At 42.1% G+C, this 25,674-nt stretch overlaps 1 protein-coding gene across 2 annotated transcripts in view; it reads left to right on the top strand.

Annotated features, from left to right (window-relative positions):
* Positions 1-25,674, top strand: part of B3GLCT (beta 3-glucosyltransferase) — a 119,700-nt gene that overhangs the window by 79,205 nt on the left and 14,821 nt on the right. For both annotated transcript variants that reach the window (XM_089512537.1, XM_089512538.1), the window contains 4 exons: positions 12,450-12,563; positions 18,873-18,972; positions 22,291-22,410; positions 23,295-23,439. In XM_089512537.1, the coding sequence (XP_089368663.1) occupies positions 12,450-12,563; positions 18,873-18,972; positions 22,291-22,410; positions 23,295-23,439 (479 nt within the window). The remainder of the gene's footprint in view (positions 1-12,449; positions 12,564-18,872; positions 18,973-22,290; positions 22,411-23,294; positions 23,440-25,674) is intronic.

Below are 25,674 nucleotides of genomic sequence, written 5' to 3'. Positions count from 1 at the left end.
GCAGTCCACACAAATATAAGTTATTTTGTTTTACTAGAAGACCCAAGGCAGGAATGCAAGGTTCTTTTCAGTAACAAACATTGATTCTACTCTCTTCCTCACCAGTTTAATTTGTCCTGATTTGCCACACTTATTTGGCAGTATATTCCATGGTCAGTTGTAGAGTCTGTTTGATTAAACATGGTTATGCTTAACCCACAAATCCCACACCACTCATTGTGGATCAGATTGCAGACTTAACCATCTTGAATATGAAACGCATAGAAATTGATTTGCATGCATTCATTCCATTTTACCCGTACCATTATATTTTTAGTGGAAGCTCCTAAACCTCCTGATTGAATAGAGATTTGAATGTGAGTCTCACTATTCCAAGTTTAGCACTCTAAGTACAGTTGGCCCTTCTTATACATGGATTCAAGCATCCACGGTTTGAAAATGTTCAAAAAAAGATACATTTCAAATATCAAACCTTGATTTCCCATTTTTTATAAGGGACACCGTTTTGCTATGTCATTATATTTAATGGGACTTGAGCATACATGAACCAAACCCCAGCGTATAACAAGGGTCCACTGTATTATGCTAGCCTGGCTGTCTCAAATCAGTGCTTACTATATAACTGGTGCCAAGGCTGAAACATGGTGGTAAAAAAACAGTGCAACAATCAATGTGCCTCATTTGCACATGACAAAAATTAAATAGCTTTTGGACTGAAAACTCAAGAATGTGGCAACTCAGTTTGTATCAGTAGTTCCATTCATGTTGTGAGAGTTACTTGCATTGCCAATGAAGTAAAGAAAACACCAAGAAGTAATCAATCTTCTGGAGTATTTCAAACCAAAGCATATGGCAGTATTTCAACACAAATCAGAGACATCCATGCTAAAATGCATCCATAGAATAAAACATCTACACTGGCCCAGAAAAAGTATTCTGTGTCTTTGGGTATGATTTGGCAGTACTGTACATCCTAGGCCAAAATTTAGTTTGGTATATTTATTTCTTCTTCGTGGTCTCTGTGAATCACACAAATGCATTTTTACTGCTCCTGTGCAGTTAGCTCGGAAACTTCTTGAATCTCTAGGCAAAACTTAGTTTGCAACTTTTTGGCGGTAGCTCCACCCATCCCATATAAATGCCCCTGCTGGGCCCGCTCTTCTCCAGTTCCTTCATTCTGCCGCACTCTGCAGCTCAAGGAACTTCGCTAACTCTGTTTTCAGTCCTAACAGCTCTTACGGAATCTCTCTTTGGAATTGACCTCTGGCTTGAATTGTTGACCACTCTCTCAATCTCTCTTTGGACTCTGGTAGCCGCATCTGATCGGTCACTTTGCTATGATGGCCTCTTTCAAGCATTGTGGCAAATGTGGAGGCAAGATGCCCACATTGGATGGGCATGATTTGTGTGTCCTCTGCTTTGGGGAGGCACACAACACCAATACCTGTCCCTTGTACAAGGCCATGACCGCTCAGGCCCGCAAAAACAGGGACCAGAAGCTCAAGGTGACACACTATGAAAGAGCCTGTGGCGGCTTCCACTTCTGCGGCCTCCATCTTGGAGACTCAGCTTGAGCAGCCGCAAAAATTCTCTGAGGCTCGTAAAGCCCACTCCAAACCCTCTAACAAAAGAAGGGGAAAAACCAAGGAAAAATTCTCTAAGGCAGTGATGGTGAACCTTTTAGAGACCCAGTGCCCAAACTGCAACCCAAAACCCACTTATTTATTGCAAAGTGCCATGTCCCTCTGGCTTTCTAGTAACATACTCTGGCAAACTCTGTGCTAGGGCGACAGCATGTGTGCCCACAGAGAGCGCTCTGAATGCCACTTCTGGCACGCGTGCCATAGGTTCGCCATCACTGCTCTAAGGTCTCCAAAGACTGTGGAGATGAACCAAAAAAGGCTCATAAGAGGAATATGGAGAGGTTTGAGAGGTCTCTGGACCACGAGGCAGACCGGTCTTTGAGAAGGGCTCGCTCCGTCTCTCTGATACCGAAAGCTCATCGCGGACTGCCCAGCACCATCTCTGTTTCTCCAATCCCAGTATCTGGTGCTCCTCCTGTACCAGATGATATCTGCTCAGCTACATCCTCTCTGCCTTTGGCTCAGCCTGTTGTGGTCAATGTGAACACTGCTCTGGTACACCTGGATACTGGCTCTGAATCCGAGGGGGAGATCTGGGATCCTGATCCTCCTGTGTTAATGTCTCAGGTCAAACAAGCATTGCCTCGACGGGACCATGCAGCCCTTGCTACTGATGCGGATGAGCCCCAGCCTCAAGAGGAGGTGGATGACAATGGACGTCGACAGTGAGCTCCTTGATCACTACCCTGACTTGATTTTTGATGCTGAGACGGGAAATTACTTGTTGCCTGTGGAGACACGGCATCTACGTAAGTATCTGATACAGCCAGCTGCAACCGAGATGACCACCTCAATGCAGATCTTGCATGATTCGGCCGGCTCCATTTCTTCTCACACACCTTGACGTCAGTCCTTTCCAAGACTGAGACGTGGTTCTTCCAAACGCTCTCCGGACCGTTATTCTAGACCATCTCACTCTCCATCTCCTGAAGACCTGGACAGGTCCCATTCCCCCTTGTGTCTGGGAGATCCTGACCCACCATCCCCTACTGATGATGTCAGGTCTTGGACTGTGTAATCCGGATGGCTTCAGCCCTCAAATTGGAGAGCAACCAACAGGAAGATGATGCTCTTGACCCAGTCAACCGCCAGATTCATGGATCCATTCTGGCCCCTCCGTCATTGGCATATCTACCGTCCTTAGAAAAGATTGCCAAACAGTCCTGTGCGACCCCAGCTTCCATTCCTTCTACTTCAAAAAAGATTGAAACCCTGTACTATACTGCCCCATCCGGTCCAGGATGGCTCTTTGAACATCCAAAGCCTAATTCTGCCATACTGGAAGGCTCCTAGACCGCTTTCACTCCTCGTTCATCTTCCTCTCCCATAGACAAGGAGAGTAAGAAGTTGGACACCTTGGCCAAAAAATTCTATGCCTCTGCGGCTTGTGATATGAAAATTGCCAATTATGCGGCATATATGGGGGCTTATATACAGCACCTGATGGAAAAGCTTGAGACCTTTATTGATGAGCTTCCTGAAGATTGGAAGAGGTTTGCTGCGGCGATCCATACCGAAGCCCACTTGGTCGGCGGTCAACAAATAATCTCCGCGAGACACTCAACTGATTATGCTTTGAAGGTTCTATCGGGATCGATAGCCCTTAGAAGACACGCTTGGCTCCGCTGCTCAGACCTCATTCCCCAGGCTAGGTCTGCAATAGAAGATATGCTATTTGACGAGTCTGGCCTTTTTCACAAAGACACTGACGAAAAGCTCAACTTTTGTTACCGTATGAAGACCGCGGCACGAATGCATGGCATGTTTTCTGCTCCCAACCGCAACCCCAAACCTTGATTTGGATACTAGCCCCCATGGTACCCACAGTACCAGTCTCATTATCAACCACAAGACCGGCAATACCAACCCCAAGATAGGCCCCGTCAGCGTCAACCGTCTCAATCTTCCTTGGCCTCTTCTGGACATCGCCAGCCTTCTCAGTCCCGCTTCCAACCGGCCTATAAGAAGAAGGGCTCCAAACAAGACAAGAGGAGGTTCTGAGATGGGGCTGTGCACTCTGTCTCCGCCCTCTTTGGGGATAGACTAAGGCCCTCTCTTAACACCTGGGCCTCAATAACATCCAACTCTTGGGTATTCAAAATTGTCTGTAGGGGATATGCCCTTGAGTTCACTCACCTCCCTGTCACCGGAGTGGTTTGGTAATGGATTGGATGAGGGAAAATAGACTTAAGCTGAATCTAAATAAAACAGAGGTACTCATGATAGGTAACCCCAATCCGGGTATGGAGATAAGTTCACCAGTTCTAGATGGGGTTACACTTCCCCTGAAAGACTGCATCCGCAGCTTGGGGGTGCTCCTGGATTCGTCGCTTCAACTGTCTTCTCAGATTGATGTGACAGCCAGGAGTGCCTGTTATCAGCTTTGGCTGATACGCCAGTTGCGCCCCTACCTGGAGTAGCGGGACCTAGAAACGGTCGTACATGCTCTAGTAACCTCTCGCCTTGATTTCTGCAATGCGTTCTACATGGGGCAACCTTTGTGCCATGTCCAGAAGCTCCAATTGATTCAAAACATGGCAGCCAGACTGTTCGCCAGAAAATCCAAGTTCGACCATATTACACCTATTTTAAAATCACTGCATTGGCTGCTTATTAGCTTCCGGGCACAGTACAAGGTGTTGGTTATCACCTGTAAAGCCCTACATGGCCTGGGTCCAGTCTACTTGAAGGAACGCTTCCTCTCATACAATCCTTTCTGTACACTCCAATCCTCCAGGAAAAACCTTTTACAATCTAGAAAGACCAGACTGGCGGTGACCTCCCAGAGGTCCTTTTCTGTCACCGCTCCAAAAACTTGGAATGACCTGCCAGAAGAGATTCGCCAATTACCCTCACTTGAGGCTTTTAAAAAGGTGACAAAAACCTTTCTCTTCCGGCAGGCCTTCTCCAATTGATAATGTCGAGAACCAATTGAATCCCCTTTTTATTATTTTTCTTACTTGTGATTTGTTTTTAACTTTGATGTATTATATGTATTTTTTAAACTTTTTTTTAACTGTTTAATTGTATAGTTGGGAGGGAGGGTTGGGTCGAGGTTTTGTGGGGCTTGTTGTTTTTACTGTTGTATATTGTATTTTCTCTGTTGTTACCCGCCTCGATCGTCAATCGGAAGAGGCGGGATATAAATAAATATTTATTATTAATTATTATTACTAGCCCCTCAGACACCCTTCTCAATGAAGTGCGCACACTTTTGAAAAAAGGCGCTATCGAACCCGTACATCCATCGCAGTCTCAATGCTGTTTCTTTTTCCACTATTTCACTGCCCCCAAAAGTGACTCTGGTTTAAGACCCATCCTGGACTTGCGTCAGTTGAACACTTTCATTGTTTATTGCCTATTTAGAATGCTAACCCTTGCTTCCATTCTGCCACTCTTGCAGAAAGGCTGCTGGTTCGCAACACTAGACCTGAAGGACGCTTATTTCTATGTAGGAATTTGAGAAGACCATCACCGCTTTCTTGCCTTTGCCATTTGGTATGGAGATGTTCCAATACAGAGTCCTTCCCTTCAGGCTGTCCTCAGCACAGTCTTCCCTTATTTGGACGATTGCCTGTTCACCACCCACCCATCCTGAGATCAGCTATTGCAGCATCTCTGGTTCGCCTTAGACCTCATACACTTGTTGGGTCTCATGATCAATGTCAACAAGTCTCACCTGAACCCGTCCAAGTGGGTCAGGTTCATCAAGACGACACTCGACTCAGAGATATGCATGGCCTATCTCCTGAAAGACAGGTGACAGGCTCGCTCCCGTGCAGTTTGGGCTTGCCTTCCTCACAGACAAATACAATCCTGTCTGGTTCAGGTCACATTAAGCCACATGGCATCAACCACCTTCGTTACTCCGTGGGCGAGACTTCACCTCAGGCCTGTTCGGTCATGATTTCTCTTCGTATTCGACCCCATGTCAGATTCTCCATCCAAGCTCCTCACCATTCCAAGACCGGTTCAGAGGGCTTTGCGCTGATGGCTCGAACCCAACAACATTTGCGTCGGAATGCCCTTTTTGTCTCTGCAAGCGGAGATCATCCTCACCACAGACATTTCCTTAGAGGGTTGGGGTGCCCATGTCTTGGGCTTCACAGTCAAGGACAGATGGTCGCCATCCAAAAGCAGCTGCACATCAATGCATTGGAGGTGCTTGCCATAGAAAAGTCTCTCAAGTCTTTCCAGAATCTCTTTGCCAACATGGCAGTACTTCTCCTGACAGACAACACCACCTTCATATACTACCTAAACAAGCAAGGAGGAACATAGTCCTGAACACTTCTGCAAATAACACTTCGATCTGGGATTGGTGCATCCAAAACGCGATCCTACTCCAGTCCATTCACATTCCTGGAGACGAGAACGACCTGGCAGACCAGCTGAGCAGGTCCTCTAACCCTTGCCATGAATGGCTTCTCCACTCCAAGGCGGTAGATACTCTCTTCCAGCTCTGGGGCGAATCAACAATCGACCTCTTTGCTTCACCCTTCAACACTCACTGTCCAAGGTTTTGCTCCCAAATCAGGTCACTCGAATCTCAAGGGGACACTTTCCAGCTCAAGTGGTCCAGTGAGATGATATACGTTTTCCCTCCGTTCCCTCTCATCACGAGGGTAGTGTCAAAAATGATTGCGGACTGGACAGATGCCATCCTTGTGACTCCATGGCGGCTGAGACAGCCTTGGTTTGTACCACTTCCCCATCTGTCTCAAAGAACATTCCTCCATTTGGAGTTCCAGCCTGACCTTCTGTCTCTTCACGACAGGACCGTTCTCCACCCAGATATGGACAACCTCCCATTGGTGTCTTGGAGGATTCAGCCATAGAAGCTTTGCCTGAATCCATCCTGATACTGATCTCGGCGGCACAGAAACCGTCAAAGCAATGTTCATACCTGTTTAAATGGGAAATGTTTGTGGACTTTCTTTCTCAGAAAGACGTTCTTCCATACCAAGGATCGGTTTGAGAGTCCTCCAGTTTTTGATGTTCTTAGTAGACTCGGGACTTTGTCTGAATTCCATTAAGTGCTACTTGTCGGTGATTTGTTTTCAGTTTCATATGGAAGGCAGGCCTTTCCTTTCCAAGGACCCTTTAGTGAAACAGTTCCTCTGCAGATTCAACAACCTCCATCCACCATTCTTGGTACCTACGGTGGCCTGGAGTTTAAATCTTGTACTGTCCTGCTTGGCATCCAAGCCCTTTGAGCCTATGGCCACTATGGACCTGAGGTTGCTGACCTGGAAAACAGCATTCCTTGTGGCCATTACCTGTGCTCGCCGTGGGAATGAACTTTGTGCTTTATGGATGGACCAACCTTATATCCGTTTCCACAGGGACAAAGTAGTCCTCCGTACTGACATTATCTTCTTGCCTAAGGTGGTGTTGGCTTTTCACATGAAACAGGACATTGTGCTGCCAACTTTGGCCCCAAACCCAACCACTGTGACCGAGCGCCAGCTCCATACTTTGGACGTTCAGAGGGCATTGGCCTTCTATTTGGACAGAATCTCAGGTTCAGGGTGCTCCGAGCGGCTATTTGTGTGCTACTCAGAGGCCAAAAAGGGACTACCTGTTACTTCGCAGAGGTTTTCTAAATCAGTAGCTGGCACCATCCACCTGTGCTGTGAACTGTCTGATAGACCTCTTCCAGCTCGGGTTCGGGCCCATGCAACTCGGACAGTAGCTGCATCCTCTGCTTTTTTGACTGGGGTGCCCCTGGAGGATGTCTGCAAAGCTGCTGTCTGGTCCCAGCCTCTGACTTTCATCAAACATTACAGGCTGGACACCGGGGTTAGACAGCATGCAATCTTTGGGTGGGCAGTGTTGCTTTCTGGGTTACATTGAACCTGTCTTTGCATTCAAGTTCTCTGTTTCTCTTGATTTCAATTGAACTACATAATGTTCATGTCTCACATTGTCATTCTGCATTAATGTTATGAATGTCTTTGACCTTGTTGAAACAGCTCGTTATCTGTTTTTAAATTCATACACTGATTCATATTGTGTGGTTATTGCATTCGTTTTTTAAAACTAAACTACTTGAAGTTGTTGCCTTTCAATTTTGGGCTTGAAACCAAACTATTTCACACTGTCTGTGTGTTAAATACCACTGCAGTTGCATTAAGCATTATACAGCCGTCAGACCGCTTCTGAAAAAACCTTCCCTGGGCCTCCTGGACATGAAAAACTATAGGCCTGTATCCCATCTGCCATTTTTGAGCAAGGTGATTGAGAGGGCTGTTGCTCTTCAGCTCCAAGTGGTCTTGGATGAAGCCGATTATCTAGGTCCATTTCAAACTGGCTTCAGGACAGGATATATAGTGGAGACTGTGATGGTCGCCTTAACTGATGACCTTCGTCTAGGCATCAACAGTGGGAGCGTGACCCTGTAGGTGCTCCTAGACCTCTCAACGGTGTTTGACACAATAGATGACAACATCCTCTTGGAATGCCTGAGAGAGTTAGGAATCAGAGGCACTGTGTTGCAGTGGTTCCGTTTCTTCTTCTCGGGCAGGATCCAGAGGGTGATGCTCAAGGACAGTTGCTCCTCAAAAACGGAGCTTAATTATGGCATCCCTCAGGTTGCCATCCTGTCCCCAATGCTATTTAACATTTATATGAAGCTGCTGGGAGAAATCATCCATAGACATGGGACCGGGTTTATCAGAACGCTGATGACACCCAAATATATTTCTCCATGTCTTGGGCATCAGCGATGATGACAGATGGCATTTCTCCCCTCAGTGTCTTGAGGCAGTTATGGACTGGATGAGGGAAACAAACTCAAGCTGAATCCAGACAAAATGGAGGTACTTATAGTAGGGGCTTCTAAGCCAGGTATTGTGCTGCAACCTCCAGTCCTAGAGGGGATCACACTCTCCTCAAAGGACTGTGTTCGCAATCTGGGGGTGCTTCTTGATCCATCGCTTTAGATGCGAAATCAGGTGAATGCGACGGTCAAGAGCACCTGCTATCAGCTTTGGCTGATACACCAGCTGCGCCCTTTCCTGGAATTGGATTACCTCAAAACTGTAGTACATGCACTGGTAACGTCAAGTCTTGACTTTTGCATTGCGCTCTACATGGGGCTACCCTTGTGCCTAGTCCAAAAACTTCAATTGGTACAAAATATGGTGGCCAGGTTGATCACTGGAACATCTAGGAGTGATCATATAACACCAATATTAAAGTCACTCCACTGGCTGCCTATTAGTTTTTAGGCACAGGACAAGGTGTTGGTTATTACCTTTAAAGCCCTACCTATCTAAGGGATCGCCTACTTCCATATAATCTGCCCCATGCACTCAGGTCCTCTGGGAAGAATCTATTGCAACCTATAAAAACCAGACTGACTGTGAATTCTTAAAGGACCTTTTCTGCAACCACTCCCAGCTTGTAGAACGGCCTGCCAGATGAGATCTGTCAAATTACCAACTTGGACAGCTTCATGTGGTGATCCCCCCACCCCCCACATATATATATGATGACTCTGCTACTTTTATTGGTTTTAATAGTTATGTAATTTTAAATCCTATATTGTTTAATTGTTTTTTTAAGGGGGGGATACTTTGTATATATGGATGTATTATGTTAATGCTTGTAAGCCGCTTTGATTGTTTTTAACAAAAAGCAGGATATAAATAAAAGTTTTATTTATTATTATTATATATCTGCATGACTTTATTGTTGTTTAATAAAGACAATTTGTTTGGTCTTATACTTGGTGTCATGATACTCCCTCCTCCACTGACTTAAGCTTGTCATTCTACCCATTTGTGTGATTCGCAGAGACCACAAAGAAGGAGGACAGGTTGCTCACCTGTAACGGTATTTCTTCGAGTGGTCATCTACGAATTCACACAAATCCCGCCTGTCCTCCCCTCAGTGTCCTGCTCATTATTGCTACTTGCTGTCACTTTTACGTGGCTTACTTGGAACTGGGGAAGAGCGGGTTCAGCAGGGGAATTATATGGGATGGGCGGAGCTACTGCCAAAAAGTTGCAAACTAAGTTTTGCCTAGAGATTCCAGAAGTTTCCGAGCTTAACTGCGCAGGCGCAGTAAAAACGCATTTGTGTGAATTCGCAGATGACCACTCGAAGAAATACCATTACAGGTGAGCAACCTGTCCTTGTTTGCCTCCAGCCTAGAATGCAGGATTAATGGTCAGTTTAGATTTGGGACCCTGGTTCTGTGATCCATAACATTCTGCAGTAGTTTATTGCTGGCATAAAGCCAGGCTTCCTACTTTAGTTAGTGAGAAAATGGGAACTCAGAATATATATCAATGAGCTTGCTATTCACAACTTTTCTTCCTCCACCCTTTCATCAATGGAGCTGTCCATAAGATACAGTGCTCACAACAGCACAGTAGGGGATGGAAAATTGGTGACAGAAAGGATTGGTATATTGGGTAAAATGTAACAAAATGGAACATGGGTCAGAATAAATTAAAAAGCCTTGTAAAATGTACGTTGATGTACTTTGTGGATGATTCCAGGATTGGTTTGAACAGAGGTTCTTGACTCATACAACATAATAGAATAAAGGATAAAACCACTAACAAATAAAAAGAAAATCCACTTCAAATATTCATGGGTCACTGATTTATTTAATTTTTTTCTGCAACGTGTGTCTTGGGTTGGGGAAGGTAAAGAAGAGTGAATAATTGAGCCCAAAGGCATATCTTGTTCCATGTTGTCCTACTAACTCCCAACGCAGGAGGCTGTTGTGTCAATGGGAGACAGCAGCCTCTAGCTTTCAGGAGTTAGGAGGAACCTAAACATTAGGAAGAACTTTCTGACAGTGAGAGCTGTTCAGCAGTGGAACACACTCCTTGGAGAGTGGTGGAGTCCCCTCCTTTGGAGGTTTTTAAACTGAGACTGAATGGCCATTTGTTGGGAGTGCTTTGATTGTGTATTCTTGCATGGCAAGAGGTTGGACTGGATAGTCCTTGTGATCTCTTCTGTGAACCATTGCCATTACATTACATTCAGTGATAAGCAGGAATTATGATTTACAAGTAACATTAGTACAAAAAACTTTACTAAGGATTACTATGTCTGGTATTGGAGGAGGCGAATTAGGGATGAATAACCACACCAGGTGATTTACCACACTGGGCAACACCGACCCTAGTGATGCAACTGATTAAAAGAAAGGGGGGGGGATCAAATTTTAGCAGAAATTGTAGTACCAAAAGTAAAAAGAATAGGGAAAGGTTCCTAATCCATAAAAAAAGAGCAGTTGTTTCAACAAACTTTGCATTTGGAGTGCAAATTGGAGTGTGTCCAAAGGAGGGCGGCTAAAATAGTGAAGGGTCTGGAAACCATGTCCTATGAGGAACAACTTGGGGAGCTGGGGATATTTAGCCTGGAGAAAAGAAGGTTAAGAGGTGATATGATAGCCCTGTTTAAATATTTGGAGGGATGACATATTGAGGAGAGAGCAAGCTTGTTTTCTGCTGCTCCAGAGAACAGGACTCGGAACAATGGTTGCAAGCTCCAGGAAAAGAGATTCCACCTCAACATTAGGAGGAACGTCCTGACAGTAAGGGCTGTTCGACAGTGGAACATACTCCCTCGGAGTGTGGTGGAGTCTCCTTCTTTGGAGGTCTTTAAACAGAGGCTGGATGGCCATCTGTCGGGGATGCTTTGATTGAGATTTCCTGCATGGCAGAGGGTTGGACTGGATGGCCTTTGTGGTCTCTTCCAACTCTACGATTCTAAGAGTTGTCACATGGTAATTATTACATGGACAAACCACAGGGATTCTTCCCTTACATAAACAAGAGGGGAAACAAGCAGCATGTGCTCATCTGCTACCTAAGTTAAATGTACTCTCTGATGGTACGTTTTTTTCTGTATTTGAACATGGCATATGAGTCTAGGTATGTAAGGATCTCTTTGGGGGGAGGGGGGGAGCATGTGAAGAAATGACAAATTCCTGAAAGCATCCTTGTAGCCATAACTAAAATAGTTTCTTTAGTGTTAGCTTTCATTTAGCTCCCAGAGATATTAGCCCATAGGAAAGAAAATAACTAGGCCATTGCCTTTGCTTAAGGCTAAAACTAGACATTACAATAAAGCTGGCTTCTATTTTAACAGAAAACAAAAACAGCCCTATATCTCTCCCTTTTCTCCCCTCTGATATTTTTAGTGATACAAGGGCACAGCACCTTTCTCCACTTTCCATAGCTGGCAATCAGTGAAGGAGAACAAGGAGGCTTGGGATACAGTTGCATCATATCCTGGATTTCATATTCCTACATGCTGTGGGAGACAATCAAAGAGGGGATGTTGGATTTTGTAACAGCCATATGTGTCATAGCAACTAATTCTGGCTTTGCAGTGCTACTTCCATTTATGTAACCTTAACTCCTGAGCCTGTATAATTGTGTTGTGGTTAATCTGCAAGGAAGTGCTTCTCTGCTCCAACAAAGTTTTAATGTCTGGAGGAGGCTTTGTCGATTTTCTTTCTGAAGTTGACAGCAGAAGTCACACACACCTCCAAAAGAAGCCAAGTCATGTGTGAACATTGTACCCATGCACTCTGTGGTTTTTCTTCATTTCCCTACTTTAGGCATTAGTTAGAAACTGCCTAGATTATTTAGCCATAATTTCATATTATATGTGTCCTGTTACTTTGAACAATGTATGTGTTTCCAGTTTAGCTGTAACAAGAAACTATGGTTAGTCAGCATGGGGAAATTATCTATCTAGGCCATTTTGTCAGTTTTCAAATATTTGAATGAATACTGTGCTGTCCACTTCTTAATGTGCTTGCTTATTTTTCAGTACCCATTGTAAAACAGACTTGGGAAGCAGAGGCCACTTTTATTGAATATTACAGTGATTTTGCAGAAAGTTCAATACCCACTGTTGATTTAGGAGTGCCAAATACTGAAAGAGGTGAGTATTGTAATTAATACAATGTAATATATTTTACATTAAATACAATTAATGTTATATTATACATGAGTAATAATACAGTGAGCCCCTGGTATCCACTGGGATTTAGTTCCAGAAAACGTAGATAACAAAATCTGTGGATGCTCAAGTCCCATTAAATACAATGGCATAGTAAAATGGTGTCTCTTATATAAAATGGCAAAATCAAGATTTGCTGTTTGACATTTATACTTTTAAAAAACATTTCCAAGCTGTGGATACTTGAATCCGTGGATAAAAAGATTCTATGCTAGAGTCCAGGAGGAAATTAGCCACACACCAAAACAGGACTTGTTAATAATAGGCAATTGGAATGCAAAAATAGGAAACAGAGAAGAATCCTATCAAAGAATTCAGGAGATGAAATGACTAGGATTGCTTCATTTTCAGATTAGAGCCTTAGATTTTTCTTCATAAAATGTCAAGATGGGATAACTTATTCCATCCCTGGGCATTCCCTATGAGCAATAATTGCTACTGCTGCCTTGTCTAGGTTTGTTCCCTCAGCTTCAACCTGGCAAGTGCAGGTGGATTGGATAGCAAAGAACAACAACAAATCCTCCACAGAATCTCTTTGTCTGGTGAAACTGGAATTAATTATCTTTTACCCAAGATATATGCTGCAGCACTGACAGTGAGAGGAAGAGCCATAAGAAAAAGTACCTTTTTTATGGCAGGATGAGGTAGGATTCAGATGGAGGCAGTAGTAGCAGTCTCTTCTCTTTTGGTGACTTAAAAGGAAGAGGAGCTTAAAATGGCAAGGAGGAGATTCTTGGGCCTGTTACAGACAGCCAAAATAAAGCTGCTTCGAGTCACAGTGGAGGTATGGTGTTTCAATGATGCATGCGTCCTGAGTCCAGAAGTCGCACCAAAGCCACGCTCCAGCCTGGAGTGTGGCTTTGGTGCGGCTTATGGACTCTTAGGACGCATGTATCATTGAAATACCATACCTCCACTGTGACTCGAAGCAGCTTTATTTTGGCTGTCTGTAACAGGCCATAGTCTTAATCTTGTTTTTGCTACTGTCCCTTGTACTGTCCCTGTCATGAGCCACTGTAAGGTGAACCTATTAGCATCTTTTATCTGTCCACTCTTTTTCCCATGCTTCCTGAGTCAGTCCCTAATGTCATTTTCAAACTCATTTCCTTAGTATGAAAGATAAGGAAGGTCTGATATAGACTGGCGCTTTGCGCCGGCCTGGGGCCAATTTTAGGGCTCCGTAGGGCTGGGTGTCCATACGTGCCCAGCCCTACTTTTGGCGCCCGTGTGCCATCTTGCTGCACCCCCATCACCACACAGGGCGTGCGACGATGACACACGGATGTCCGAGCGTCCAAATGACGCTTGCCGGAAGCATCATCGTCATGGCGCACAAGCTCCATTATGACGCCCTTAAAAAGAAGCTGCCTAGAGCGGCTCCTTTTTAGGGAGTGCATCAATTCCACTCTGTGCGGCTGGTGCAGCACTGACGAGGGGCAAAAACAGGTGGCATGGAATCGCCCGTCTGTATCCCCCCCCCCCCCCCCCCGAACTTCTTTTAGGCCAAGGAGGTTTTGGCCAAGGAGATAACTTTTGAAGAAGTTCTCTGGGACATCTGCATTCCACTAGTAGGCTGGGCCAAAGACTGGAATTAAAAACAGCATATTTCAGCTTAAAGCTCTTATTGGTGGTAATGAAGGAGAGAGATTTCAGCTTTTTAAAAGCTTTTAAGAATGGGAAAAATACTGGGAAACCACCAAACTAGTTTCATTGAGAAGGGGACATGGCCATCTGAGGAAGTCTGTGGGCTGGATTTGGACCCCAGCCCTAAGGTTCCCTAACCTTATTGATTGTATCTTCCTTCATAAGAGCTCTTTATTTCTAGCCCAATTTCTTTCTCAACACAGCTCAGTGCCTCTTTCTACCCTTTTCTTCAGTTATGCTAAGGCAAGAGGCAAGATTTGAAATCATGCAGATGAGTGTGGGTAGAAAAATAGAATCCTTGTACTGATAGCTTATTCTAGAAAGTCAGATAAAACTGGGCCCATGGCTTTTCTGTGGTTCCTCTATGCACTTTCAAATCAAAATGGTTATTGTGAAGGTCTTTCTCCAATTAAGAAGCTGTAGATTCTGCAGGCAGGCACAGCTGGTACCACTTTCACCTTCATCTCAGCTTTCCAATGTTATCTTTTAATCTATTAGTTTGCCTTTATGGAGAAGGTCAACGGAAATTTTACAGTTCTTGCTTTAAATCAGGGATTGAAAAAGTGCAACATACTGAGTGAACATCTCCCCTCCGCCACCTCCCCCCCCCCAATCTGCCCCAGGAACTTTCCTAGCCTGTCCACACACACACCCCACACAGAAACTGACAATAAAAACAGGAAGTGCATGTCTACTTAATTTTCTTTCTTTGTGTGCATTTTTCTGTATTTTCCCATTAAGTCCACTACTGCCTACAGTGCTTCTGGTGATGCAGAAGCCCCACCATGCTTTTAACTTGTTTTAACATTGTTAGAATGAAAAAAAAAGAATGGTTGGTTCAAAGTATTTTTATACTACTCTTGTCAGACTGACATTTAATGTTTTAAAATGTTTTATTGTATGCCAGGGTAAAATTGATTTGAAATGTGGTTCTAAATAAAAAGATAAAAAGGTATGCAGCCCTGCAAAAAAGTCCATGAGGACAGGACAAACACATGCATATTTAGAAACACAGATGAAATATAAACATAGATAAAGTATATAATTTTAGAAAATAATTTAAATGTCCCTTAATTCATCTTAGACCAGTGGTTCCCAACCTGTGGGTCGGGACCCCTTTGGGGGTCGAATGACCCTTTCATGGGGGTCGCCTAAGACCATTGGAAAACACCTATTTAATTACAGTTATGAAGTAGCAACAAAAATAATTTCATGGGTTTGGGTCACCACAATATGAAGAACTGTATTAAAGGGTCGCGGCATTAGGAAGGTTGGGAACCACTGTCTTAGACCATTTATACTAATATACTATTTTGCCCCCACTGGTTTTACGGTTATGTGATATATCAGACTGTGACAATATCTGTGATTCATTTTTATATCCCTAAGAACTTCAGACGATGCCAGCTGAGGTTGTTGGTATATTAAGGCCTTGATATATTGTCTGAAATAATAACTGCCTAAATGTATCACATATTCAAATTCAGAAATTTTATAGTAAAATAAAAAAGTAATATTCCATACGTAATATTCAGTAGCTTTAAACTGATAACATTTGATTTCCTTGGATACATAAAATCATTTAAACAAAGTTCCCTGATCCTGTGGGTGTATTTTATGTTTTATTACATAACCTGTTTTGTAAAAGGAATAAATTCTGTTGTCCACTTGTAATGGGATCTTTGTTCTAGAGAAAATATATCCTAATATCTTTTCTTTATGTTAAAAAAGCCACTTTGAGTTGTAAATACAGTGTTTGGTAAGGATTTAATATTTCATTGAAATGGGCATTTAAATAACGGATGTAAATTAGTCATGGGTTTCAGTGGATGTAGTCTATAACTAAGTCTGAGTCCAACCCATTGTTTTATGCTTTAAAACAGTGTGCAGTAGGATTCCTTCTCCAGGTTCAAAACAGAAATAAATCTAATTGTGTTTGATGGGATCTATATTCAAGTAAATTGTTATGAAATTGCAGCCATGCTATATTAAAAACAATAGGTGATGTAGATGGCCTTAGGGCAGGTGAGAGAAGTGGCAGTCTAGCATGAGTCAGAAGATGTCCTTCCTTTTATCTTCACTTGCCATCCCCTCTCTCTTGGAATCCTTCCCACAAGGCAAGCAAAATGGGACATGGTCTAGGGTGAGTCCTCTTCTAATTTTCTCTGTAAGTGTAAAATAAACATGCAAGGAGGGAACCATGCTTCCCCACTGGCTCATATGAAAGGAGAAAGTGTTTTGTATCTGTAGAGACTTACTACCTGAGGCCAGTGGTGTCACTGGAGGGGGGTGCAGACTACACTGGGGGACATCCCAAAGGAGGGATGACACCCGACCAAGTGCACCCCCATCTCCCTGCTGTGTGCTGCTCTACTCCTGAGTGGAGTGGTGTGTGACAGTGAGGTGGGGGGGGGTGTGCTTTTGGTCCTGCCTGCTAGAAGCTCTGCGCCACCACCTGCACCAGGTGACACCCTGGGCAGTGATACCACTTCCTGAGGCAGAGCCCTGGAAAGTCAGAATTATGTGGAAACCTTGCAGCCATATGTGGGAATCCCTGTGTTAGACTTTTCACATGAACAAAACAAGGACAGAAAGGGGCATGGTTAGCACCCACCCACCCCCATCTCATGTGTTTAATTAGCTCATATGTAGTCTGCTTCAGTAAGACTGTTTTTTTTTCCCATGCCTGTCTGCATCTTTTGTTCTTTCCCTAGGGCTTTAAAATACACTCCTGACATTGCTGCTGATTTAGCATTAAATACAGTGGTAGATTTGGGATGTGTAAGCAGCTTAATTTCTTAGGCATACATACTTGAAACAAAAAACCATTGAATTTATGGGTTTTCACTGGACAACTATGTAGTTTCTGGATTTTGCATAATTATTTCAACTTTGGCCTGAAATATACAGGCAGAATGACACAGCTTTGGACCACATTGAGGGTGTAGCATTTAGACCACACACACCCTGAACGCAGCCAGAAGTTGCACTGATGCTGCATCAAGCAAGAAGAACCAGGCCAAAAAGGAGTGGATATAATCCACTCCATCTGGCAAGCCAGTTCAGAAATGTGGTGGTGGCTTGGATCAGGACCAGGCCCGTGTGTTCACCACAGTCCCAGCACAATCGGGGCCAGCACGGTTCCTGCACCATCGTTTTGGCCCGTCTGCTTCGGGCCTTTGTCATCTCTTACCAAATCATGGAGCAGGAAATGTACTGTGTAACACACACTGGACTTTAACTTGATTCATTAAAATATGAAACATAGCATGAAGTTTACAGAGTTAACATAGTTTACAAAGCATTATAAGATAATGGTATTTACTTGTTTTGTAGTTTTGTAGTTAATCATACCTTCAAGCATATTTTAGAATTGTACTGAGGTTTATAAATACAATAACAGAAGCAAGAACTATGAGCTTGCCACTTGGCTTTTGAAATAAAATCTTCCTAAGTTTGTTTTTAATAATAATAATTTATTTGTATCCCGCCCAATCATGGGGAATTTTTACCACAATTGTCCATCACAGAATAGTACATGCATATCTGCATTTGGAGATCAGTCTCTATGAAAGTTACAGACAGTCTTCAGCAGATCTAGATCCCTGGAGAGACTATTACAGTGATTTTGGTCAAATTTTAGAAGTCCACGTGAAATCACAAACTATTGAAAAGTGAACAGAACTTGTCCAGTGCACCAGTGACAGTATTTGACAGATCCTTTGGGCTACAGACCTCCTGTGCATAAAGCTCAACTGCTAGTTGTTCATAGCCATATGAATCTCTGTGTATGGTGAGGGGCAGAAAACTGTGTGTAATGCAAGCCATAAGCATGCCAAAATGCTTTCAGGTCCTAGGAACTAATACACGGGTAGGCAACTGTGGAAGAATACAAAGCCACTTTAGCCCCTGCCCCAGGAGAGCTTGGAGCCCCCCCCCCCCCGGATGTGCTCACTTGCATCAAAAGAATCAACTTTTTTGCTTCCAAATGCCTGATAGGGGACAATGGGCATTTTCACTATTTTAGATCATTTTAGGCCCAGAAGAGTCCATTTTAAAAACAGTGAAAGTTACTTCCTGTTTACTTCATATTTCAAAAAAGACCTCTCTTCAACTCAAATCAGCCCATAGTAGGACCAAAATGTGCCAGGAATGCCCCCACCCACCATCTAGGGCCAAAAATATTTGGAAAATTTTACAGTTTTTAAAATAAAAATATGTTTGACCCATGGAGACTCCAGACATGGTGGATATTCCATTCACATCATCCTGAGGTCTTTGAGGGACATTTTGTACCAAAACTGTTTTGCAAATAAAAAAAAATTTCACTCTTTCGGGTGGCCACAAAAATTGCCTATGGGGCAAATGCAGCTCACGGGCTGCAGTTTACCCACCCTGTGAACTAGAACAACCTTTATGATTGCTATTATTAATCAAGCACATTACAAATCTTATTGTGGGGCTCTGCTTGTCCTTAATCAAAAGACATTCAATTGTTGGGCATGGTTTATTTTTTGAAAAATATTTTATTTTTATTTCATAATGCATTTAACTGAATTTCTTTAATTACTTTTACTCCATATTTAGGTCATTGTGGGAAAACCTTTGCCATTTTGGAAAGATTTTTAAATCATAGCCCTGCTACAATGCCGTGGTTAGTCATTGTGGATGATGACACTTTAATAAGGTATGAATTTAAGAAGCAAATGAAGCTAAATCATACACTGTCTTACATGTTTTTGGAAGCCAATATTGCAGAATATCATGTAGAAGTACAGACTCCAAGTGAAATGTGAAATATTAACATTCATGATCCAGTGCAATATGTCCTGTCAAATAGGAGAACCAGATAATTTAGAGCAAATTAAAAACATATATCAAATGTTTAAATTAAAAATATAATTAGATATTTGAAGCAGTTGCTGTGGCAGGAAATTTGATCAGTGTTTAAGGAGACAAGTTGGTAACATTGTTCCATCCCTAGGATGTTTAGTGAACTAGTACTTCTGACTGGGAGACAACAGAAGAAGAAATGTAATCTCTTTTCTGATATATTTCATTATATAAACTTCTTGCTAAGGGAAAATCTCTTTAGAACTATTTCAGTGGCCAAAAAAATATTTTTGTATAAAGCAGGAGATATATTCAAAGGGTGACTACATGATGAATAAAAGATATTGGGAGAAGCTGCTCAAAATGTTTTCCTCTTTTCTTCCTATATCTCAAACCTTTTCCTGTAGACAGAGTACTAGTGTGAGCAGTGCAAGGATCTGCTTCCACATCCATATTTTTAGATCCAACCAGTGGTGTCACTAAGGGGTGTGGGGAATGCATACTGCACCAGGTGACACCCTAAGGAGGGGTGTGACACCACTGCTCCTCAGACATCTGTACTTTGGCAGAAATAGGCTTGGCATTTGCCTGTATCTCTTTAAAATGCAGATAAGATGTGAATGGGGTGAGGCTCAGTGGGAGGATTAAAGAGAGGCCCCAGTGATTTTTTAAAATTAAATTTCAAATTTTAATTTTAAAAATTAAAAAAATAATTTTTTAAAAAACATCACATTTCCCCAAATTTTCATTTTAACCATTACATCTCAACCACCATATTTTGCATCAGCTATAGTTGTGAGATTAATCTTAAAGGTATCCGTAAATAACTAAATATTATAGGAGCTTCAATGAAACATTACTGGAGCATCGATTATTGCAAGTAATTGTCTCCAAACAGAATTGTAATCTGGTATACTAGCCTAATGGATACCACTCGTATAATTAATGATAAAATGTATTCCAAGCCACAAAGGGAGCCTAAGCCTTTAATGCCAGTGATGGATACAGCAGCACTCCCAAGTTATGATCTGGACTTTCAGGGAAATGGAACCCCCTCAAAAACAAGTTAAATCCCACTGACCTGAATAAAAGAGCTACCCACCCCAGGGCCTCTGGGTCTCTGATTTTGACCTCTGCTCTCTTATCAGGAAAAAAATATTTTAAACCTGGATTTACTAAATTATAAAGCTGAAAGTTCATTGTTGCAGGCAGTAATTTTATCCTTCACAAAGGAAACAATATGATTTACAAAAGACAAATTGTAGCTCAATATGCTGCCTAATAGGTCATCTCTGTAAAAAAAATCTACAACAGCTATTCGTTTAATTTATTTTCAATGTAAGGAACTATTTTTATATAATCTACATACTGTATTATAGAAACGTAAACATATTATCTCTTTAATTTAGTACAGCTCAAAAATTCATGCTCACTGCTTTGAAAATCCTTACAGCAAAAAGAACACATAATCTCTACCTCTTTGAGTAGCTCTTTTTTATTATTTAATAACTTCATCTTGTTGTATTTTAAAGCGATTATGAAACAGTACTTCTTGCCCTCTGAGATGGAGGGCATCTCTTTCACCACTTCCAGCAACAACACCCAATTTGGACATTTCCCACTTTCAGGTTTCACATTTCTTGAACGAGTTATGAGAATTGTGAATCTTGCAGAGCCATTTTCTGACATAAAATATTTGCATTTTTATAAGTGGATCCTGAAGTTGTTGATGCGTTATCTGACACCTAGGAGAAACCACATTTCTCCAGTGCTTAGGATTTATAGCTGTCTGTTGGTTGTGATAGTTCATACTCAGTTTTACATATTTTCAGCATAGTCGCTTGGAAGCATGATCATTAATAGACCAGTGGTTCTTCACTTTTTCTGTACCAAGGTCCTTTTTTAAATAATTTGTGTTACTGAGGACCCCTCCCAAGACTTGACTCATGATTTAAAGGAATAATAATAATGATATACCACCACCACCATCTGAACACTGAAACATTAACAGTTACACCATCAGTTACACCTTCCCTCAGGTAACAAAGGAGAAAGGAGCTGGAGCAGATTAAATAGCAACGTGCAGGCCCAGCCAGCCATCTCTTGCCTTGGCTTCTGTCATGGCTCCACCACTGTGGGGAAGGGGCAGGCTGAGCAGCTGAACAATAGAGAAGCAGACAGACAAACAGACAACCTTCACTCTTCTCTTCTTGTCTCCCCTCCTTTCCAGGGGAAACACAGGACACCTAAAACAAGGACCTGAGGCAGTACATTGGGAGGGGGGCAACCTTTTCTTCCAAACTCTCTTCAAACAGTGATACCACCAGTGAAGACCCTTTGTGTCTCCAGCCTTAGGCCGAGGCAATACACCTCCCTCACAACTCCACTACCACCACCACTACCACCACAATTGCTCCTACACCCCCCCCCCCCCAAATTCAGGTTCCTAAACTTTTAATTTCCTCCTACACACTAGAAGAGGGAGAGAAGATGCAAACAATTCTTCACCACCACACTGCCCTCACACATGGGGTCAAACCTACTCTCTTTTGTGGTGTGCACACCTCTAGAAGAAGCACATTGGATATTTGCAAAGTGTTCACATGGACATGCACAATTTTGCATTGAAGGGTTATCACGGAAGGGAGCCAGCCAGCCCTCCTGCCTTTGCCTTTCCTTTTCATGTGGCTGCTCTGCTGCGAGGAGGAGGTGGTCTGAGCAATGTCAGATGTAATATTGCCTTAAATCTCCTTAGTTCCTCATGGTGTAGCTGTAATATAAAAATATATTAACATGATGAAGCCTAACATAATAGATCAATTTTTTTATGAAAACCCATTTAGTTCCAAACTGAAATCCATTCTGTTTGTCATCATTATGAAATAGTCTGGGGAAAACTATAGATGTTTATTTTGAAACAAAGGCAGTTTCTGGCAGACAAGCTTATCTATTCCTTTTAAAGTAATATTCCATAAAGAACATCTTTGTTGTCAAAGATCTCTTTGAAACAAAACAAAGAGTCCTTTTTAAAAAAAGAACTAACTTTTTATAATAATCAGGCGATAGTTTGTTTTTTAGTGTCAACACTTAATCTACATGTGTTTATTTTAGGCTTTCAGAATTTGGAATTAAATGTATCCTTCTGTGTTTGAACATGCTCTTTATATTTTAGCATCTCTAGGCTTCAGAAATTACTCAGTTGTTATGATCCAAGTGAGCCAGTGATTCTTGGAGAACGTTATGGCTATGGCTTGGGGTCAGGAGGCTACAGTTACATCACTGGCGGAGGAGGGTAAGCAATATAATTTGAATTTTGATAGGGGTAAATTTTTGAGATTACATGCAAACAAACCTATTTAGTTAGTCAGTCTTTTGTCATGTAGATGACTACTCACTGAACAAATTAAAGAAAATCACTTTTAGAATGAAAGTTTCAAATAATCATGCTGCCATATAATAACATGCAAGACCATAACAGGAAAATTCCTAAGAAGAATGAGTGCATGGTCAAAACACATAAAAAAGAGATAGTGCAGTGAATGTACTTCATGATACAAGGGTGTCTAGTACATCATCTGTGCAGGAACTTGGCTAATTTCTCCATTGCTAGTGCCACTTGTGGAGTCTCTTAGCTGAATTACAAGCTGCAGACAGTTTACATCAAGGGTGGGCATTTGTGGGAAGCTAGGTGGACACGTGAGCCCTCCAGTACCTTGGAGGGGGTCTGTATGCTCTACAATACCCCCAGATGCCCCCAAACACTCCCCAGGGAAATGAGTCTCAACCTTTGGTCCTCCAAATATTTTGGACTTCAGTTTCTGGAAATCTTGGACACTACAGCCAGTGACAAGTGGTTTTGGGAGATGAAGTCCAAAACAACTAGCAAAGGTTGAAAACCATTGCTCTAAATGTGGGGTGGGACATTTTCACCATGTTTTTTGTGAGGGCTAGACTATTTTAGACCCGATAGCCTTTTAAAATTTGAAATGACTAGAAGTCACGTTCTTTTCACTTCCTGTTTTAGGGAAAGGCCCCTTCTGGGCCTAAAGTGATCTGGAGTGTGGAGTGATATGGAGAAAATGTATCCATGATTCCAGAGGGCATTGGGGAACATTTTTGGAAAGAGTGGTTGTATTGTTTTCGGTTATCAACTTCTTGTTAACTCTGTCACTTAAGGATGGTGTTCAGCAGAGAAGCAATCCGAAGATTATTTGCTAGCAAATGCCGGTGTTACAGCAATGATGCCCCTGATGATATGGTCATTGGAATGTGTTTCAGTGGTTTAGGAATTCCTGTAACACACAGCCCTCTCTTCCATCAGGTGAGTACTGAGATGCTAATAGATGTCTACCCCATGTTTCTCCATAAGATCAAGACTTTTCCTGTTGAAAGGTTTTATTGGCATTATACTACAGATGGAAAATACATAATAAAAATATTATTTCTTCATAATTTTTCATCTCGTCAATGGCAAAAATTGGAATACATAGGCAATTACAAGCTTTAAATTCCTGGCATTTTGTTTAGCAGGGAGGTGCCTGTACTGCAGCCATTCACTCAAAACCACAAGGTTGCGAGTTCAAGACCAGCAAAAGGGCCCAAGCTCGACTCAGGCTTGCATCCTTCCGAGGTCGCTAAAATGAGTACCCAGACTGTTGGGGGCAAATTAGCTTACTTGCTAATTAGCTTACTTGCTGTTCACCGCTATGATCTTTGGAATAGTGGTATATAAATAAAACAAATTATTATTAATTAATTATTAATTAACAGGTAGAAGAGGTAAAAAAGCTGCTTTAAAAACCGTAAAACCTTTTAAACTAAGTGAAATGGGCAAGTAAGAGTTAGGCAAACAGACCACTAATACTACAGTGATTAAAATAGCACCTATTTTTCCAGATATGATATATCATAACCTCCTACTTGGTATTGACATGATATTGGTGGGATGCAGACCGCCCCTTTGGGGCGGCCTGCTCCTGCCCCTTTCCCCAACGGATTGGGGCCTGAGCAGCCACAGCGGCAGCCCCGGTCGCCCCAATCCGCCGTTTCCCTACAGCCTGGAAAGGGGTGTCCTTGGGGCTTCATGCCTCAAGGACACCCCAACAGCGGCGGGGAGACAGAGAAAGGAACCGCTTGGCCCCTTTCTCTTAATTATCGCTGGCGCGGCCATGTAAGGGCCACACCAACAATATGCGGCGCGAAAGGAGCTCCGTTTCAGAGTTCCTTTCGGTGCCGCTGAAAGGGCACCACAAGCACCCTTCAGCGGCGCCAGTATGTAATGGCCGCACTGTGCTGTTTGGATGCGATGTGACCGTTACATCAAAATGGCAGCGCCCATGTAGACAGGGCCCCGCCATTTTGACGTACCGAATACGTACTAGGGTTAGGGAGCATCTGTAAAGGACGCTCCCAGGCAACCCTAGCATGTACTGGGTACGTGCTTTTTGGCCCATCTGTACAGGGCCATTAGTAGAACTTTGGTATAATTATTATTATTATTATTATTATTATTGATATCTGTGCATAAAAATTATTCTTCACTTCTAAAAAATATATAATTTTACACCTACCAATTTCATTTAAATGCAATCCTTTTTTCTCATAGCTGTTCTTTTGCTTCTTAGAATGCTACAGTCAAAATACTGTATAGCTTGAAAAATTTATCTAAAAAATAATACTGTAATCCACTGTGAATTTTGAGCATTTTTCTACATTTTTTCCTTCATTCATTTTCTGATGTTGTTACACATGTAATCTTCTCCAAAAAATAAATAATGGCTTATTTCTAGTAAAATTTATTTTTCTGAAAGCTATTGCTTACATTTTTTGAATATTTTAAGATAATATTTGATTTCCTATCTGAGCACATTTATTTATAACCTACAGTATTTGCATAGATAATATGAAGATGAGAAAAAGTTATGCCAAGAGTCTTCTACTAACTGTATGAGAAATGTACTATTAAAAACAGAGCTAAAGCTACCATAAACCATGTACATATGGTTTCAACAGATTTTTAGATAATTAAGAAAATTCCAGTATTATTTAATTAATACCCATAGTTATTTCATGTCTGTTACAAGCATTCCAACTTCAAACAAAGCATACACATTTATTGAAAACATTCATATCCCTCTTTTTCTTTATTTTTATGGCAATTAACAAAAGTTAATCTGTATATAACAATTTAAAACATCATAAGCCTTTCCCTTTCTTGTCAGTATTTAACAACTATCCTTTGTTTGTATATTTAGCCTCTATTATAGAAGTTGAGATCATATAGCCTTCCAAATGTTTTTTGACTGCAACGTCCAGCATTTCTCACTGTTGACTATGCTTGCTAAAGCTGCTAGAAGGTGCAATGCAAAAACTTCTGGGAGACAGCATTTTGCTTACCCTAGCTTTTTCTGAAGGACCAAGGAAGATTCCATTTGTGCTTTCATGCTGTTTGTTCTCTACACTTCCTTCTGCAAGAAAAAGGTTCCAGGGAATCCATATACCTTCTCTGATCTTACATAAAGTGAAAATAATCCCTTTGAATGTTCCCAATGACATA

This window comes from Sceloporus occidentalis, unplaced genomic scaffold (assembly GCF_023333645.1).
Source record: "Sceloporus occidentalis isolate IW3139 unplaced genomic scaffold, rSceOcc1.0.p SCAF_2, whole genome shotgun sequence".
NCBI lineage: Eukaryota > Metazoa > Chordata > Lepidosauria > Squamata > Phrynosomatidae > Sceloporus > Sceloporus occidentalis.
Note: the sequence above shows the minus strand (reverse complement) of the source record. Positions and strands in the feature narration are given on the sequence as shown.